Source organism: Convolutriloba macropyga, chromosome 13, assembly GCF_964194025.1.
Source record: "Convolutriloba macropyga chromosome 13, txConMacr16.3, whole genome shotgun sequence".
Classification (NCBI taxonomy): domain Eukaryota; kingdom Metazoa; phylum Xenacoelomorpha; order Acoela; family Convolutidae; genus Convolutriloba; species Convolutriloba macropyga.
This window is the reverse complement of record NC_134480.1, coordinates 37,502,614-37,522,801: the sequence shown is the minus strand read 5'-3', so window position 1 is coordinate 37,522,801 and position 20,188 is coordinate 37,502,614. Positions and strand designations below refer to the sequence as shown.

At 38.7% G+C, this 20,188-nt stretch overlaps 1 protein-coding gene across 2 annotated transcripts; it reads left to right on the top strand.

Moving 5' to 3' along the window:
- Positions 1-18,661: 18,661 nt before the first annotated feature.
- LOC142351880 (histone lysine acetyltransferase CREBBP-like) lies at positions 18,662-19,855 on the top strand. Of its 2 annotated transcripts, none has more exons than XM_075404122.1 (2): positions 18,662-18,848; positions 19,262-19,855. In XM_075404122.1, exon 2 carries the CDS (start codon positions 19,267-19,269, stop codon positions 19,780-19,782), a length of 516 nt encoding a protein of 171 aa, XP_075260237.1. In that variant the 5' UTR covers positions 18,662-18,848; positions 19,262-19,266; the 3' UTR covers positions 19,783-19,855. The 2 variants fall into 2 exon arrangements, with proteins under 2 accessions (XP_075260237.1, XP_075260236.1); XM_075404121.1 differs by lacking the exon at positions 18,662-18,848 and adding an exon at positions 18,859-18,947.
- The last annotated feature ends 333 nt before the right edge of the window (positions 19,856-20,188 follow it).

Here is a 20,188-nt window from a genome sequence, read left to right as displayed (position 1 = left end):
TTTTGTCAGACATTTTTGTCAGACATTTTTGTTAGACATTATTGTTAGACATTATTGTTAGACATTTTTGTTAGACATTTTTGTTAGACATTATTGTTACACATTTTTGTCAGACATTTTTGTTAGACATTTTTGTCAGACATTTTTGTCAGACATTTTTGTTAGACATTATTGTTAGACATTATTGTTACACATTTTTGTCAGACATTTTTGTTACACATTTTTGTCAGACATTTTTGTCAGACATTTTTGTTAGACATTTTTGTTAGACATTATTGTTACACATTTTTGTCAGACATTTTTGTTAGACATTTTTGTCGGACATTTTTGTCAGACATTTTTGTTACACATTATTGTTAGACATTTTTGTTAGACATTATTGTTAGACATTATTGTTACACATTTTTGTCAGACATTTTTGTTAGACATTTTTGTCAGACATTTTTGTCAGACATTTTTGTTAGACATTATTGTTAGACATTATTGTTAGACATTTTTGTTAGACATTTTTGTTAGACATTATTGTTACACATTTTTGTCAGACATTTTTGTTAGACATTTTTGTCAGACATTTTTGTCAGACATTTTTGTTAGACATTATTGTTAGACATTATTGTTACACATTTTTGTCAGACATTTTTGTTAGACATTATTGTTAGACATTTTTGTTAGACATTTTTGTTAGACATTATTGTTAGACATTTTTGTTAGCCAATTTTGTTAGACTTTGCGATGTTATGGTCAATACTATACATAGTCTGGCCTGAAATAGACCCAGACACTAACAACTGGTTTCATACTGGAGGACATCATTGATCTGACTGAAAACTTTCAGAAGACTCATTTATACAACCCACACCGGTTCATTGACCTCAATTTGTTTAACTCTTGTTCTGCCATTCCTAACATGACACCGAGGATAAACTGGTCACAAGAATTATAGATGCCTCAATTCATTAGTGGTTTCGGCCAAGATCAGGACACCAACCCGGCAGCTTATTGGGAGAAGTTCTGCCAATACATGGTGTTAGCCTAAAAATCAGAAACAGAAACAAAATTGAACACGTATATACCAGCTATTTCAGAAGAGGGACTGGAAGAACTGGATACAGACTAGTGCCTATACATCTACAGCACAAATTGGACCTGAAAACAACAGACTGATAAATTAAGGAACAATTATTCAAGGAAAAGAAATGGGAAAAGACCAGTGCCTAAACTTGGTCACCCTATACAAGAAAAATAGATTACTAAAAATTGCACTAGACGCATCTTATTTGAACAATTAAAATGTTGATAAGAAAGCACAAATGCCACACTTGGAAGACGTCACAGCGCAGATGTCCGCAAAATTACTGGAGGCTCTTACGACGCATTAGATTTGGTCACCATATTCGCAGACCATGAGTTATGTTACGTGGAAAATTAGATAGATTCAACTTACTGGCAAAACGATATGCTTACTGTTACTAGAGGATTCCGCGAACAAGAGGTCTAAGATATGAGAAGCATCGTAACCAAATTTTAGAAAGTAGATCATTAGCGTCAGTCGCTAAAATAAGGTTATTCAAATAAACATCCAATTCCGAAAGGACAGAGGTAATACTTAGCACAACCACAAAAAAAAACTTAAGGATCAGTCCAATATCTTGGAACATGCTTTACAAACCTTATCAATTTTAAAAAGCTATCACGAAAAAAACATATGGGACCGGTCCATAAAAAACTGAACGAGACTAAAACGAAAAAAGAACAAAAACAGCAAAGTTAAAAAATTCGCTTATATTTTAAACAGTCAATTAATTAAACGTTAATTCGTTAAAAAATACCATCGAAAACCATTAGATATCAACTGAAAACATCCTACAAGTTTTGATCACCTATGCCTCTATGGTAGAGCATTAAGACTTGTCATTTTTCATTTTTTTCTGTGGCTAAAAAGGGAACAACAAATAGAGACAACAAACAAAAAATCAATTCAAATTTGCAATAAAAAGCTGTCGAAGCCGTAAAGTCATACTTTGACCCTGAAAATTTTTTCCACTGCGCCTTCTTTGAACGTTGATAATGTGGTAAGTAAATTCTCATTGATGAGAATAGGTAACAAGCAGACAAAAAATAGAGAAAAAGGAAAAAAATTAAAAAATACTTTCGTATTTTTCGAAAAAAATTACTTTCAAAGTCATTAAGGCAAAAATCTACGAAATGAAAGAAATAAAAAGCTTCATTTATTGGTCCAAACGAAGCTCTTAAGAACAGTAATTATTCTGAATATGTCCTACGTCTACAGTAAGAACGTCAAATATAGAAAAAACTTTAAAAAAAATCATTTATTTTTTTGCAAAACTTCCGTGTCGATGTCAGTAGAGTCGCAAGCGGAATAAAAAGCGTTTTTAACTAAGTAAAAGAATTAATTTCTCAAAAAATGAGAGAATAACAAAATGATATTTTACAGAAGAATTTAGAGATTTACAAGAGAGATCTGATTATTAGATCAAGATAGTGATTTGAATTTGGGGAATGAAAAAGGACTCAAAAATCAGCTGTATATATACCCATTATCAGTGTGAAAAAGTCAAGATACAAAACTAATCTTAGCACCGTGATTTATAGTGGGGGTCGCAAGGGTTACCCAATATGGTTTGCTTCTGCAAATCAGTCGCAATGGGAACCATAAATGGAATGCATTTGCACTTTTCTAAGAATTCATTCACACTTCCGGAGATATCATCATCATTTAATACATGCTGGGAAGATTTTACATCAATTAATCTAACTCTAAAAATAGCTATCTAGATTCACCAATCTGAACCGAATATTGATTCTCAGCACCATTTCTTGACGATTCATTTATATAATTTCTTTGATCAAAGTCATATTGCTTGTCTTTCTAATCTGGTAAGTCAAACTTTCTTTCTAATTCTCACAAAGTTTAAGACTATAGTTTGATCAATATTCTAACACCTCCACTCAGACTTGAGCTGATTGCGTAGAGTCTGCTCCCTTCAAAACTACTCTGAATGTTTCCACTTTCGAAACGGGTAAGGACTTTGTGAAGATGTCCGCTGCCATTTTGTCTGTAGGGACGTAATGAATTGAAATAGTCCCATCCTCCGTCTTGTCCCGGATGAAGTGGAACTTTGTTTCGATGTGCTTGCTCCTTTTGTGCATGACTGGGTTTTGGAAAAGTCTGATACAACTTTGGTTGTCTTCTCCAATTGCTATTGGAGGTTTCTGTTGGATGCCGAAATCCTCTAGAAGTTGTTTCAGGTAGAGTGCTTCCTGAACTGCTGCTGCCATGCCCTGATATTCTGCTTCTGATGAAGAAAGAGCAACTGTGGCCTGCTTCTTGACACCCCAGCTGAGTGCTGCGCCACGTCCGTTGAGCTTGAAATAATAGCCCGTTGTTGATTTTCTGTCGTTCACGTCTCCAGACCAGTCTGCATCACTTTCCCCCACTAAATCATAACTAGCCTCTTTTGTGTAAGTAAGTTTTAAACCTTTTGAACCTTGAAGATATCGCAGAAGTCGTTTTCCGCACATCCAGTGTTGATTGGTAGGTGCATTCATGTGTCTGGACAGAATGTTGACTGTGAACATGATGTCTGGCCTCGTCTGTTTGACCAAATACAGAAGTGATCCAACAAAGCTTCTGTAGATCCTCTGGTCCACTTCTTCGTCTCCGTTCTCTGCTGTCTGAAGTTTCAAATTCAAATCAGCTGGAGTTCTTGAGGGTTTGCATTGATCCATTTGAAACCGCTCAAGCATTGTTTCTATGTAGCGTTCTTGGTCGACTGTGACTTTGCCCTCTTCTCGTCTGATTCTTAGACCCAGAAACCAGTGTAGTCTCCCTCTGTCTTCCATATGAAAGGTTGCTTCTAGTGCCTTCTTGACATCAGAAACCACTGTCATACTTCTTGATGCTCCTATGATGTCGTCAACCCAGACCAAGATGAAGGTGTGATCCTCTGCCTCTGATCTTGCGAACAAGTAGTGATCGTTCCTGCTTCTGGTGAACCCCTGTCTCAGTAGGAAGTTTGCCAGCTCTTTGTACCAGTTGTTAGCAGCCTGTTTCAAACCATAAATTGATTTATTTAGTCGACATACTAACTTCTCCTCCATCTGATCCGCGTTTTACAAACTCCTGTGGCTGTTCCAGATACACTTCTTCCTCGATTGGTGAGTGCAGGAAAGCAGTCTTGACATCAAATTGGTGCATCACATGGCCCTGCTTCGCTGATAGCTGAAGTAGAATCCTGAATGTCTCTGGCTTACAGGTAGGCGCAAAAGTCTCAAAGTAGTCCAGTCCTTCCACTTGTTTGAAGCCTTCCGCCACATAGCGCGCTTTGTATTTGTCCACTTGACCACTGGGTCCCAATTTCACTTTGTAGACCCATTTGCCCGGTATGACGTCCCTGTCTGTGGGTGGTCTCACTAGGTTCCAAGTCTCGTTGTCTTGGAGTGCCTTGACCTCGTCCTTCATTGCCCGGCCCGGTGCCACTGGTCCCAATCGTCACCTTGCTTGGCTTCGTAGACTGTTTTGGGTTCCACATAGTCGCCCTCAGTCACAACAAGATGGGTCCTGACTTCTCCAAAAAATTGCGGAACATTCCTTGCTCTTGTCCCTCGTCTGGGCTCTGCTCTGTCCGCGTGTTCCAGTGCATCTTCACTGAAGCCAACTGTCTCTAACTGTGAGAAGTCTTCTGTGTCACTGTCTTCCAGTGACTCTGAGTCTCCGTAACTCCCTCTTGTTGCAGTAGATCCTTCATCTAGTGCTGTTTCTCCAACATCTGAGGCCTCTGGTCTCAGTGTTGTTTCTTGAGTATTTACCCTCCCTGCGTCATGCCACTCCTCCTTTATTGCAGTAGATGTGTCCTGTCGATCTCTGTTGTCATCATCTTGATGACCATCATCTGGGTGCCAGATTCCCAGTTCCGACCCATCATCTAGTAGGTCAGCCGTTTCTTTGTTGTCAGGGATTGAGCCCACTTCAGACTCCTTGATGATCACATCTCGAACTGCCATCACCTTGCGTGTGTTGGGTATGTACACCAGGTATCCGTTTTCTCCTTCAGTGTCACCCACAAACTTTCCTTCCAGTGCCTTGGGTTCAAGTTTGCTGACTTCTCTGTCCCTCTTCCTCATGAAGACTGTGCAACCAAAAATAGATAATTTACTAATTGAAAGCTTAGGTTTTATACCTCTCATCAGCTCTGCTGGGCATTTTTCTTCTCTTCGTCTCACAACCAAGTTTCTGATCCTTGCTGCGTGAAGAATTGCTGCTCCCTACATCATCTTGGGAAGTCCTGAGTCAATGAGCAAACATCTTGCCATCTCCAGCAGTGTCCTGTTGCACCTCTCAGCTAACCCATTCTGTTGTGGTGCGTCTGGTATGGTCTTTTCCTGAAGAATGCCTGCATCTAAGCAGTACGTCTTGAACTGCTCTGAAAGAAACTCCTTCGCATTGTCTTGCCTCAGCTTCTTGGGCGTCCCCACACTGAGAACAAATTTCTTCAGGCTGGCCAGAGCTTCACTCTTTGCCTTAAGCAAGTCCACAAATACAAACTTCGTGTACTGGTCTGCAAACACTATGCAGAACCTGAACCCTGACAGTGACTCTACTCTGAAAGGTCCCATCACGTCTGTGAACACCCTCTCCAGCTTCTCTTCTGCTTGGGTATCTGCCACTCTTGGTACTGGAGTCTTTGTGATCTTGGCCAATGCACACACATTGCATACATCATCGAGTTCCCCCACTGTCTCTGGTGCATTCCTGACCACATCCGCTTGATTCAAATGACCCAATCGTCTCTGCCACTTCCTTGCACTGTCAAGTTCACGCTGTTGGAACTCATCTTGAATTCTAGAACGCTGCAGGGTAAGTAAAACAAATTATTTTCTTGTGTTAGTTTTATCCGAGTTCCCTTCTGGAGTTTCATGCAGCTGTTTCCTCTCTTTCGCCACATAGCGCCAAATGGCGAAAGAGAGTTTGAAGCCTTTCGCCACATAGCGCGCTTTGTATTTGTCCACTTGACCACTGGGTCCCAATTTCACTTTGTAGACCCATTTGCCCGGTATGACGTCCCTGTCTGTGCGTGGTCTCACTAGGTTCCAAGTCTCGTTGTCTTGGAGTGCCTTGACCTCGTCCTTCATTGCCCGGCCCGGTGCCACTGGTCCCAATCGTCACCTTGCTTGGCTTCGTAGACTGTTTTGGGTTCCACATAGTCGCCCTTAGTCACAACAAGATGGGTCCTGACTTCTCCAAAAAATTGCGGAACATTCCTTGCTCGTGTCCCTCGTCTGGGCTCTGCTCTGTCCGCGTGTTCCAGTGCATCTTCACTGAAGCCAACTGTCTCTAACTGTGAGAAGTCTTCTGTGTCACTGTCTTCCAGTGACTCTGAGTCTCCGTAACTCCCTCTTGTTGCAGTAGATCCTTCATCTAGTGCTGTTTCTCCAACATCTGAGGCCTCTGGTCTCAGTGTTGTTTCTTGAGTATTTACCCTCCCTGCGTCATGCCACTCCTCCTTTATTGCAGTAGATGTGTCCTGTCGATCTCTGTTGTCATCATCTTGATGACCATCATCTGGGTGCCAGATTCCCAGTTCCGACCCATCATCTAGTAGGTCAGCCGTTTCTTTGTTGTCAGGGATTGAGCCCACTTCAGACTCCTTGATGATCACATCTCGAACTGCCATCACCTTGCGTGTGTTGGGTATGTACACCAGGTATCCGTTTTCTCCTTCAGTGTCACCCACAAACTTTCCTTCCAGTGCCTTGGGTTCAAGTTTGCTGACTTCTCTGTCCCTCTTCCTCATGAAGACTGTGCAACCAAAAATAGATAATTTACTAATTGAAAGCTTAGGTTTTATACCTCTCATCAGCTCTGCTGGGCATTTTTCTTCTCCTCGTCTCACAACCAAGTTTCTGATCCTTGCTGCGTGAAGAATTGCTGCTCCCTACATCATCTTGGGAAGTCCTGAGTCAATGAGCAAACATCTTGCCATCTCCAGCAGTGTCCTGTTGCACCTCTCAGCTAACCCATTCTGTTGTGGTGCGTCTGGTATGGTCTTTTCCTGAAGAATGCCTGCATCTAAGCAGTACGTCTTGAACTGCTCTGAAAGAAACTCCTTCGCATTGTCTTGCCTCAGCTTCTTGGGCGTCCCCACACTGAGAACAAATTTCTTCAGGCTGGCCAGTGCTTCACTCTTTGCCTTAAGCAAGTCCACAAACACAAACTTCGTGTACTGGTCTGCAAACACTATGCAGAACCGGAACCCTGACAGTGACTCTACTCTGAAAGGTCCCATCACGTCTGTGAACACCCTCTCCAGCTTCTCTTCTGCTTGGGTCTCTGCCACTCTTGGTACTGGAGTCTTTGTGATCTTGGCCAATGCACACACATTGCATACATCATCGAGTTCCCCCACTGTCTCTGGTGCATTCCTGACCACATCCGCTTGATTCAAATGACCCAATCGTCTCTGCCACTTCCTTGCACTGTCAAGTTTCACGCTGTTTGAACTCATCTTGAATTCTAGAACGCTGCAGGGTAAGTAAAACAAATTATTTTCTTGTGTTAGTTTTATCCGAGTTCGCTTTTGGAGTTTCATGCAGCTGTTTCCTCTCTTTCGCCACATAGCGCCAAATGGCGAAAGAAAGTTTGAAGCCTTTCGCCACATAGCGCGCTTTGTATTTGTCCACTTGACCACTGGGTCCCAATTTCACTTTGTAGACCCATTTGCCCGGTTTGACGTCCCTGTCTGTGGGTGGTCTCACAAGGTTCCAAGTCTCGTTGTCTTGGAGTGCCTTGACCTCGTCCTTTATTGCCCGGTGCCACTGGTCCCAATCGTCACCTTGCTTGGCTTCGTAGACTGTTTTGGGTTCCACATAGTCGCCCTCAGTCACAACAAGATGGGTCCTGACTTCTCCAAAAAATTGCGGAACATTTCTTGCTCGTGTCCCTCGTCTGGGCTCCGCTCTGTCCGCGTGTTCCAGTGCATCTTCATTGAAGCCAACTGTCTCTAACTGTGAGAAGTCTTCTGTGTCACTGTCTTCCAGTGACTCTGAGTCTCTGTAACTCCCTCTTGTTGCAGTAGATCCTTCATCTAGTGCTATTTCTCCAACATCTGAGGCCTCTGGTCTCAGTGTTGTTTCTTGAGTATTTACGCTCCCTGCGTCATGCCACTCCTCCTTTATTGCAGTAGATGTGTCCTGTCGATCTCTGTTGTCATCATCTTGATGACCATCATCTGGGTGCCAGATTCCCAGTTCCGACCCATCATCTAGTAGGTCAGCCGTTTCTTTGTTGTCAGGGATTGAGCCCACTTCAGACTCCTTGATGATCACATCTCGAACTGCCATCACCTTGCGTTAGTTGGGTATGTACACCAGGTATCCGTTTTCTCCTTCAGTGTCACCCACAAACTTTCCTTCCAGTGCCTTGGGTTCAAGTTTGCTGACTTCTCTGTCCCTCTTCCTCATGAAGACTGTGCATCCAAAAATAGATAATTTACTAATTGAAAGCTTAGGTTTTATACCTCTCATCAGCTCTGCTGGGCATTTTTCTTCTCCTCGTCTCACAACCAAGTTTCTGATCCTTGCTGCGTGAAGAATTGCTGCTCCCTACATCATCTTGGGAAGTCCTGAGTCAATGAGCAAACATCTTGCCATCACCAGCAATGTCCTGTTGCACCTCCCAGCTAACCCATTCTGTTGTGGCGTGTCTGGTTTGGTCTTTTCCTGTAGAATGCCTGCATCTAAGCAGTACGTCTTGAACTGCTCTAAGAGAAACTCCTTCGCATTGTCTTGCCTCAGCTTCTTGGGCGTCCCCACACTGAGAACAAATTTCTTCAGGCTGGCCAGTGCTTCACTCTTTGCCTTAAGCAAGTCCACAAATACAAACTTCGTGTACTGGTCTGCAAACACTATGCAGAACCTGAACCCTGACAGTGACTCTACTCTGAAAGGTCCCATCACGTCTGTGAACACCCTCTCCAGCTTCTCTTCTGCTTGGGTATCTGCCACTCTTGGTACTGGAGTCTTTGTGATCTTGGCCAATGCACACACATTGCATACATCATCGAGTTCCCCCACTGTCTCTGGCGCATTCCTGACCACATCCGCTTGATTCAAATGACCCAATCGTCTCTGCCACTTCCTTGCACTGTCAAGTTTCACGCTGTTTGAACTCATCTTGAATTCTAGAACGCTGCAGGGTAAGTAAAACAAATTATTTTCTTGTGTTAGTTTTATCCGAGTTCCCTTCTGGAGTTTCATGCAGCTGTTTCCTCTCTCGAAAGTGAAGCTATGCCCCCACTCCGTGCATCTTGAGACTGATAGGAGGTTTGAAGTATAGTCCGGCACACACAGAACATTTTTGTGTTCGCATTGGAATTCCCCTTTGTTTGAGGGTATGCTGATCCTCACACAGCCTCTGCCCACCACTCTGGAAGCCTCTTCGTTGGGATTTCTGACCACTGATTGAATGGGCACAAAGTCCAGGAACGCATCGATGTTCGTCACTATGTGATCTGTACAACCACTGTCCACTAGCATGCCTGCTGTCTTCCACTGGGCAAGAGCTGCCCAGCATTCCTCGTCTGGTGTAGCCAATGTTGGACCCATTGCCACTGACTCATGTTTGCCTCCATCTCTTTGTCTCTTGCATGCCCTGTCTAGGTGACCCTTCTCACCACACTTGCTGCATTGTAATGTCTCCTTCTTCCTGCAGTCCTTGGCAAAGTGTCCAGGGATCCCACACACAAATCAGTTTCCTTACCTGGGTCCCTTCTTGAAGTAACGCTTCACTGCCAGTGCCACTGAACCACTTTGTCCCTTGCGTCTCTGCACCGTGCTCTCATGAAAGTTCTGCAGCCTTTTCCTCAACTCTGTGAAGTTCGTTGCCGGGTTGAAGCTTTCCTGTATAACAAAACTTTCATACCTCATTGGCAGACCATTGAGGACCAAGGCGTTGAAGAGGGTCTCTGAGACTGCTTCCCCTGCTTCTTGTAGCCTTGTGAGCAACTCCTTTCCTCTGATGAAGAAGCTGTCCAAATGCTCAGAATCCTCGAGCTGCAGTCGAGCAAGCTGTGCCACTAAAGTCACCACTGTCGGCGTCTCCACACTCTGAAAACTCTCTTGCAAAAGCTTCCAAGCCTTTGCTCCATCTCCAATGCCGTCATCTCCCACACAGTCATGTCTCATCAGCATGAGAGTTGTTGCATCTAGAGTCAGTGCCAAATGACACCACACATTGTTCCGTTTCTCCTTGATGTCTGCAACTTCCTTCTCATATGCATCCTTCAGCACCTTGTGGTTCTTCTTCTCATCATTGGTTGCCCCATTGGCCAGTGGCGCAGACTCATTGGGTTGCTCCTCTGTCCCCAGTAGTGATTTGTAGAGTCCCTGCGTCTGCATCATCGACACAAATCTTGTGCTCCAGATTGGAAAGTCCTGTGCCTTTCCTGTGTAGGTCAGCAGCTTCACTGTCTGTTGATCCATTGAAGTTTGAGCAGGCAAAACAGTTGTGAAAAGAAAAGGTACTAAGCAGAAAAGGATTATGACTGTAAACAACAAATTGGTTTTGTTTTGGAAACTAATTTTATGACTTAGAAAATTGCTGGGCCCATAACCTGTTGGGTTATGGACTTTCGCAAGCGGAATAAAAAGCGTTTTTAACTAAGTAAAAGAATTAATTTCTCAAAAAATGAGAGAATAACAAAATGATATTTTACAGAAGAATTTAGAGATTTACAAGAGAGATCTGATTATTAGATCAAGATGGTGATTTGAATTTGGGGAATGAAAAAAAAAACTCAAAAATCAGCTGTATATATACCCATTATCAGTGTGAAAAAGTCAAGATACAAAACTAATCTTAGCACCGTGATTTATAGTGAGGGTCGCAAGGGTTACCCAATATGGTTTGCTTCTGCAAATCAGTCGCAATGGGAACCATAAATGGAATGCATTTGCACTTTTCTAAGATATCATTCACACTTTCGGAGATAACATCATCATTTAATACATGCTGGGAAGATTTTACATCAATTAATCTAACTCTAATAATAGTTATCTAGATTCACCAGTTTGAACCGAATATTGATTCTCAGCACCATTTCTTGACGATTCATTTATATAATTTCTTTGATCAAAGTCATATTGCTTGTCTTTCTAGTCTGGTAAGTCAGACTTTCTTTCTAATTCTCACTAAGTTTAAGACTATAGTTTGATCGATATTCTAACAAAAAGACCATCGAATTTTATACATCGGAACTTTTCATTGTGCTTTATTGAGATCATTTTTGTTAGACATTTTTGTTAGACATTTTTGTTAGACATTAATGTTAGACATTTTTGTTAGACATTTTTGTTAGACATTTTTGTTGGACATTTTTGTTAGACATTTTTGTTATATTTTGCGTTGATATGGCCAATACCATCCATAGTCTGGCCTGAAATAGACTCAGACACAAACATTTGGTTTCACAATGGAGGACATCATTGATCTGACTGAACACTTTCATAAGACTCATTTATACAACCCACACCGGTTCTTTGACCTCAATTTGTTTAACTCTTGTTCTGCCTAGACCGCCATTCCTAACTTGACTCCGCAGACAAACTGTTCACAACACTAAAAGATGCTCGAATTCATTAATGGTTTCGACCAGGAGCCGGACATCATCCCGCAGCTTATTGGGAGAAATTCTGCCAATACATGGTGTTAGCCTAAAAATCAGAACCAGATACAAAATTGAACCAGGATATACAGGCTATTTCAGAAAACTGGAAGAACTGGATACTCGCAGACACAAAAAGACACGGCGGTCCCTGTTGGCATCATTGTGTTACGTGGAAAATTAGAGAGATTCAATTTATTGGCAAAACGATATGCTTACTGTTACTCGATGGTCCCGCGTTACTAGATGCTTACTGTTACTAGATGGTCTAAGATATGAGGAAGCATCGTAAAAACTTTTTAAAAGGTAGATCAATAGCGTCAGCCACTCTAGTAAAGTTATTCAAATAAACATTAATTCGCTGGGAAACATTATCGCCAAGACTGGAAATGGACCCAAAACCGAAAAGACAGAGGCAATACAGCACAACCACAAAAAAAGACTTAAGATCATTTTTCGGATCAGTCCCAATATCTTGGAACACGCTTTAGAAACCTAATCAATTTTAAAAAGCTATCGCGAAAAAAAATATGGGACTGGTCAAAAATATGGGCTCGGTAAAAATTAAATAAAAAAGAACAAAAACAGCAAAGTTAAAAAATTTGCTTATATTTCTATAAAGTTTATTAATTAATAGTTAATACGTTAAAGAATTCAATTTCAAAATAATGAAAACCAGTAGATATCAACTGAAAACATCGAACAGGTTTTGATCACTTATGCCTCCATGGGAGGGTATTAAGACCTGTCTTTGTTCATTTTTTCTGCGGCTACAAAAGGAACAACAAATAGAGACAACAAACAAAAAGTCAAGTAAAATTTGCGAGAAAATGCTGTCGACGCCGTAAAGCATTATTTTGCCACTCAAAATGTTTGATTGCGCCTTCTTCGAACGCAGATAATGTGGTATCTGACTTATCATTAATGAGACTAGGTAACAAGTAGACATAAAAAAAGTTCAAATTAAGAAACATTTTCGTATTTTTCGAAAACAAATTGTTTACAAAGTCATGAAAGCCAATTTCTACGATACGAAATTATATAAAGCTTCGTTTATTCGTCCTAAGACAACTCTTACGACCAGTAATTGTTCAGAATATGTCCTACGTCTACAGAAAGAGCGTCAAACATAGACAAAATCAAAAAATCAATTTCTTTTTTTCTACAAAAAATGCGTGTCGATGTCAGTAGTAACGCATTCTTCAAAAACATTGGGTTATGTACACTTGCGCCTTCCCTCGACACCAAAAAGTTTTTTTTTATTTTTGAAATTAATTGTTTTCGAAGTCATGAAAAACATCAGCTGTCTACTAAAATCAGAATATCGGCTTATCTATTCCTGAAAAAACAATCAATGAGACTTGTCATCATTCAAGAAATTCCATAAGACTGAAAAGACAAAGAAAAAACAACTGTTAGAGAAAATAGTATAAAAAAGAAATAAAATTTTCGAGCAATTGATGTCGGAGCCGTTAAAAACATAATCTTAACCTTTAAGGTTTTGATGTCTTCAAATGTGCCTTTTTTGAACAAAAATATTGAGATATGTGAAATGTCAATAATGTGATAATGTGACAAAACGAGAAAAAAACGTGAAAATTGGGCAAATGCCTAAAAATAAAAAAATGTGAAATCTAGTGGTATCAGAGCCCAAAACTCTTAACTTATCGCATAAAACCGCAGTAAAAGTTGGATTGTAATTCATTAGAAAGAAGATCGTTTTTTTCTTTGCAGATACAAAGCTACAAACTAAGAGCAAAATAGTTTTTCTCCATTTTTTATGTTAAAATCAAAAAAGTCAAAACGAATATAAGCTTCCGAGTAAAAACCTGGATACTTTAAATTAGTACTTTTTAGGAAGCCAATTGGGCCCATCACGAGTAAGTTTGATGTGAATTGTTCTGTTCTTGATTGTTGATTGATTAAAGAACTTTTTTATGGATTATTTTTTTTTATTAACTTTCAAATTTTTTTATAAAACGATCGACTGATTACAATCCGAATGGTTTTTTGATTGTAACAGAACAAGGTTGTTTCAAAACTAGCATTGCTATTGCTGTTTCTTCTTTAAGAACACTTAATTGGCTCAAATGTTATAGATAAAGAAAGTTTGTTAGGCAAAAAAATCAAAAATAAGTGCTGAGTTTTGGAAATTTCGATGATTGCATTAGTGGTTTTGGGTATGTACTTCCGGCAAATTTACTCGGAGTGTACTAGAGAATCTTATTTCGTGCTACTTTTGATGAGAAAGGCTAAATTTTGATTATTTAGCCAAAAGTTTAGTAAAAAAAAACTTAAATCAAAATGTCAACAATGATACAATGATTTTTTATCTTTAAAAATAAAAGCAGCAACAATATTGGAAACAACTTTAATATATTTTAGCAAAATTGAAAATTGACGAATATTTAGGCAAGAATTCCCGAAAATGTGATAAAAACAACGCAAGTCGGACTAATATTCACAAAAATTTGAACCTCGATATTTTGCTCTAAAAAACGAAATTTCAAAAAATCTTTTTTATTCCGTATTTGGCGCTCGACGGATTTTTAATGATGCCGCTCAAAATTCTATACGATGAATACAAAATTGGAATACTGGGTCAACATAGAATCGCAGGTGGTAGAGAGTCGAGCAAAAAATCGTTTAAGGCCGGTTAAAAAATTGTTGAAACGCCAATATGTAATAATCCAAGAAAATCAAAAATGTTTTGATTGACCAAAAGAATTTGAAACCGTATTTGATGGTCTCGGTAATTCGCCTTATTCACCGAAACAGTGTCTGGCAGATATGGACCAACAATCTGGGAAAGGACCATATTAACGGTACTGGAGGCAAAGCTAACTAGAAAGGCAGAGGAAAACAAACAAAATTCGACAGTAAGACCCCAAAAAACAGAAACCGGAGATAGATCCCATCACGTTATAGTATTTCGTCCGTGAAAAACTCTGAAAAGAACAATACTGAGTGTAAATTCAATAACAACAGGCCGTTTAAAACCAACTCAAAATCGAGGTACACGTTAAAATTTGGGAATATTACAGACCACTAATCAAAAACTGCATAATTAATTTTCCAACTAAACTTTAAAAATTTTTTGAAAGCCCCAAAAATCAAGAACACAAAGAGAGAAGGAAACCAAAAAAGAAAAACCTGTCCCCCTGCAAAAAAATAGAAAAAAAAACAAAAAAGAGTTAAAAAAAACCGTCCATATCGGAGGAACTGAAGGTCCATGCCACAACGATTTAAAAAACCTAGGCCCACAAAATTACTACATCGAACAGGCTCAGCGATTGAGGGCAAACAGAGCCAGCAAAATATGCGCGAAACAATGCATATAGGAGCAAAAACAACATCTAAAGGAGAAATCAGTTAGTGTAAGTACAAAAAACAAGACCAGGATCAGAACTAAGTTAAATGTGGAGCAGGGAAAATTAGATAACTCAGAGCACAAAGATGGTAGCCAAATCCAATTTTTCAACTATGCCGTAAACACAAATAACCGTGAAAACCAAAGCAACAGAACATCCGAGAAAAATGCGGACGCAGTAATCAACAGTACTAACAGTACTCAACAGTAATCAAAGAGAGAGTACTATAGCCAACAGCCTACAAAGACCGAGAGAAACTTGGACGCACCAGAATACCACCGTATTCACTATGTAAGCAGTCGGAACCCGTACGCTCTTCTGTATGTGGGATGACCGAGATTTTCTGGTGGCATGGTTGCTGCCACTTCACAAACCGACCTGAAATAGACCCAGACACTAACAACTGGTTTGAAGCTCAAGGAAATCATTGATCTGGCTCTCCAATTTGATAAAATCTGCCAATAAACATTACAATTGTTAATTGAAAGCTTGTTTTTAACTCACTTCCTCTGACACATACATTCTTAACCATGATCTCATTTTTCTTTTTTGTCCGATAATTTATGAAACAACGTATGCCTGTTAATTTGCAGCAATTTCGCCGCCGCCAGAAGCCAATTCATCTCAAAATCCTGCTGCATTACCTTTGTAAAAACTTTAACTATGTAGTCTTTTTACGTTCTCGTTGTGTTGTGCTATTGATTGCAATTGATTCAAAAATGATCACTGTTTTTTTTTTCAATTTTTATGAACAGTTTATCGAGCCATGGTGTTTTAATTATAACAGAGTTTAGTTATAAAAAAGTTTTGTCTTTTACCGCAATAACCAAGCCCTAACCTGGGGCTGGTAATAAACCGAAAGAATGTACCCCCGAATGGAAATTATTTTTTATCGAACAATGTGAAGCCCATTGGTTTATTTTTTCTGGTTTAAATAGACTGGCATTAACTTACCAGTTGAAAGTTCATTTTTATTCATCCTCATCTTTTCTCCTCAAACTAAACACAAATGTGTTAGAGAAGTTACCCACTGTTATTCGCCACAAATTTGTAGTTTGCTTTTGCATTTTAAGCATTTAAGTAGCAAAATGCATTTATTGTCGATTTTGTTGGTAAAACAGTGCTTGCATAATTAGTCGGATGAACAGAACAAAATGTTTGGAAAACGTGTTTAAACTAAGTAAACGAAGTTAGTTAGTCTGTGATTGATGACATAGATGAATTTAGAAATTAAACTTGAGATCATGCAAAAGTTTTTTGTTCTGTTAGAGATAATGACGCAATGGTTTAAACTTGAAAGCTCTGACTTTTTTTAATTCTTAAAATTTTATTTCACAAATTGTTGTAAATGTATTTTCAAATGATTTTTTTCTACAATTATAATGACTTTTTATTTTGGGTTTTTAAAATAAGTTCTTTAAAATAATTTGTTCACTGCTTTAAATAGGAGAAGAATCTTGAACAAAGTTTTGAACCCGCAGCTCTGAATTACCTCTCATAGTAAATCATTGGTGAATCATTGAATCTGTAGTTTACACAGCACTAAACCCCAGATACACAATTTAATTAATTTTAAACAAAGACTCAGCATCATATCAGCATAATGATAATAATCGGAAAAAAAGTTTTAACTGTTGTTCGTATGAGCATGATAGCTATTTGGTTACTAATTCTCTGAACATAATGATTATTTAGACATTGTTTGTCTCAACAAAAACGAGACATGGATTGCTGCATGTATGAATAGAATGACTATGGTGTTCTGCTTTTTCTTTGAGTAGGCAAACGATCATCAGCCATCTGTTGTCTGCATTGTATATTTCACTGGTATTTATCAAATATGCATACTGACCAATAGTTTTATCGCTGAATTTTTTATATCCACCATGTCTACAAGTCCTGAAATACAATTAGAAGATTTTTTAGTTGACTAAACAGAAAACTAGACCAAGAACAAGCACTGTGAAAAACAATTTCAAGAATGAATGGAATGGATTGACAAAACAATTTAGAAACAAGTCCTATTAATCAATTGAAAAAAAACAACAAAAATCAAAGTCAAATTACCACATATGAACGAAAAAACCACTAGCGAGAAAGCGATCTCTTGTTCAAGCACCGTTCCCCCCTTACTCCACTGTAAAATTAGAGTAAAAAGATTTCCCCAGGCAAAACCACTCACTGTTTTCGCTCCATTTGTTGTTTCATTGTGACCAGTATCATTGCTTTGGATTAAATGTTTTGGCGTGATGAATTTCGAGGCTTGATTCATCGGCGCGACCAATTGGCAAAACCAAACTGCGTGATCAAAATAGCCACTTTAATCACTCGCGTGTATCAAAATCATGAAAAATGTGGACAGATCTTAAAAAAACATGCCTGGAAGAATTCTAGAAAATACTCGAAAAATCAATTCTGCCAAAAAACTACACTTTCAAAAATTATTACACGCTGAAATCACACATGAAGAACAAAAAAAAAGCAAATTAACATCAATTGAAAAATATTTAGCCCCAGAAAACAACTGAACTAAAAAAAAATATAGAAGAAAAACAATTCGTTCCTCTTATGATAGAAGATCACATAAGAATAAGACCTTCCTTTAAACTAAATGGGACCAAGAAAGTCCCAACGCAAGAGTAAGAAAGTCATGATACGCTCAAAAGCATTTCTAGGCTTGAATAAACACTAAAAACACAGCAAAAAATTGACAAAAAACTTCCAATTTTCTCGAAATTTTCTCACACAAAATGAGGTTTTATGTCATCAAAACTGCAATAATCAATAACTCAGAATTATGTTGAGATCTAGGTGGCTGTTTGTTCCCTATAGACTTTCAAATCAAACTTAAAATTGACAAAATTGCCAATATGCAAAACTCTTATCTGAAAGTGGTCAAAAGCAAGAAATTGCTTAGAAAAGTTTGCTCGCTCAAAAAATCGCAATTTAATTTTTCGCTCTCTCAAAAAAGTGGTACGAACAAAAAACCACTCTATTTTTGCACCGCTCTTCAAGTTTGTTCTGCACTCAGACCACTAAAAATTTCATCATTTGCCGCATTTCCTGTGACAAATGATGAAATTTTTAGTGGTCTGAGTGCTGAACTCCAAAATTGTTTACTAAAGAAGACACGCCTCCAATACTCCTCTTCCAGTCGTAAAAAATAGCGCCTCAAAACGATGAAAATTCTTTGAACTGTAATAAGTGACCGCTGCCACTATTAACCACGTCGTTACAATGTTCTGCTACGTTGATTATCCACCATAACTAGGATCATTAACTAGGATTATGATTATAGTAAATGATACCTATTGATGCAGTTGCATGAACAAAGTTCGGGTTGATAGGCGATTGACTGATGTACTAGCTTCTAAAATTTATTTTTGGCTAATGATAAACAATCTGAATTTGGAAATAAAATAAAATTAAATGAAAGTATCTTGCGACTGATTAACCATTCTTGGTGTGCTCTGCATAATAACTTGAACTTTTTAGTCCATGCTCAAAATTTAGTTTGATTATTGTTTAACGCATTATTCAGCTAAATTGCTTATGAGACAATTATGGAACATTTGTTCTGAAGGCTTTACAATTTTTCAATAATTGAAACATAATATTAAGTTCTTGAGTGTTGGTTAGCTTTCGCTCAAAACGGTGTTCTATGATAGTGGTGATCTTCTTTATTCATATTTAGCTGACCGTTTTGTCAAGGCCTCGCCAAAATGTTCAGAGCTGAGGGGTATACGACACAGCTGAACAGAACTGTTGAGTTTCTGTACGCAGATTCTGCTGTGAGGTCAGTTTTATAATATTCAAGAAAATATAATTACGTAAAACACGCTGTCTTTCAATTCTTTTATTTACTGTTGTTGTGTAGAATTAGAAACATATAAAGGTAAGTTTTTATTCAAACGCTTACAATGGTTGAGTTGAAAAGTCTGCGGATTTTATCTGGAAAATAGATTGGAAATGTGTGGTCGTTGTATTGTGTTAACAATACCTCTTCTAGAAGGTGAAAAGACGAACCTGTCGAATGTATATATTTATATATATATATATATATATATATATATATATATATATACATACATACATACATATATATATATATATATATATATATATATATATATATATATATATATATATATATATATATACATTGTGTTCCTGAACTTGACCCACCATAATCAACATCTATTTTGCCAGGCAAAATGCCATCACCACCACCTTCACCTTACGCCACCCGCCTGCAGACTTCGCGAAGGATGTCACAGTATGGAACATCCAGCTCTAACAACCCCAACATCACCACTGTGAGTTCCTCATCTCCACAGCCAGATCGATTCACACCTTCGCCACTTATGAAAAACGCCAATGAACGGACCTCAGGAAAAACATCACCTCCGAATTTCAACGAAAAACGAAAACTAATCCAGCAACAGTTAATTCTGCTGTTACATGCACATAAATGTAATAAACTGGACACTAAAATAGGCGATGCAGACGGACAAGTTTGCAAATTGCCTCATTGTGGAACCATGAAAAACGTGTTACAACATCTGTACACATGTCAGGATGGAAAAGGTTGTAAATTTTCGCACAGTTCGTCTTCCAGGCAAATTATTCAGCACTGGAAAAACTGCCGCCGACCGGAATGTCAAATTTGTTATCCTTTGAAATCACAGGATATCGCTCATAACAACTCGAGAAAGTCACATCAGGAGTAAAATACACCAATATGGAATTTCAAATGTTTGATTTCTGAATTAATGAGGGTTTCAATTAAAATTTTACAGCTCAGTTTCATATAAAAACGTTTTTTGTAATTCCGAATGTTTAGATGCCATTCACAGACTAGTTGAAAGAAGCAACTGTATGACTTGCGGATTGAACCACTATTAAATCTCAAATGATCAAAAGATGGTCTTATCATTCGAAAGTCAACAAATTAGAAACAAGGCGGCTCGGTAATGTGCGATGGCACATAAGGTTCCGACCCCGCCCATCCACAATTTTAACATAATTGTCTACCAAATGAGGAACAGATAGAAAAACCCAAAAATTATTTTTTTGCGAATCCCAAAAAAGCCCGTCTTTTTCAAAAAATTCTGTATGAACGATAAGATAGCCTCC

Excerpts from the sequence above, each read along its gene's own strand:
- LOC142351880 (XM_075404122.1), top strand. The coding sequence starts at position 19,267 with ATGCCATCACCACCACCTTCACCTTACGCCACCCGCCTGCAGACTTCG.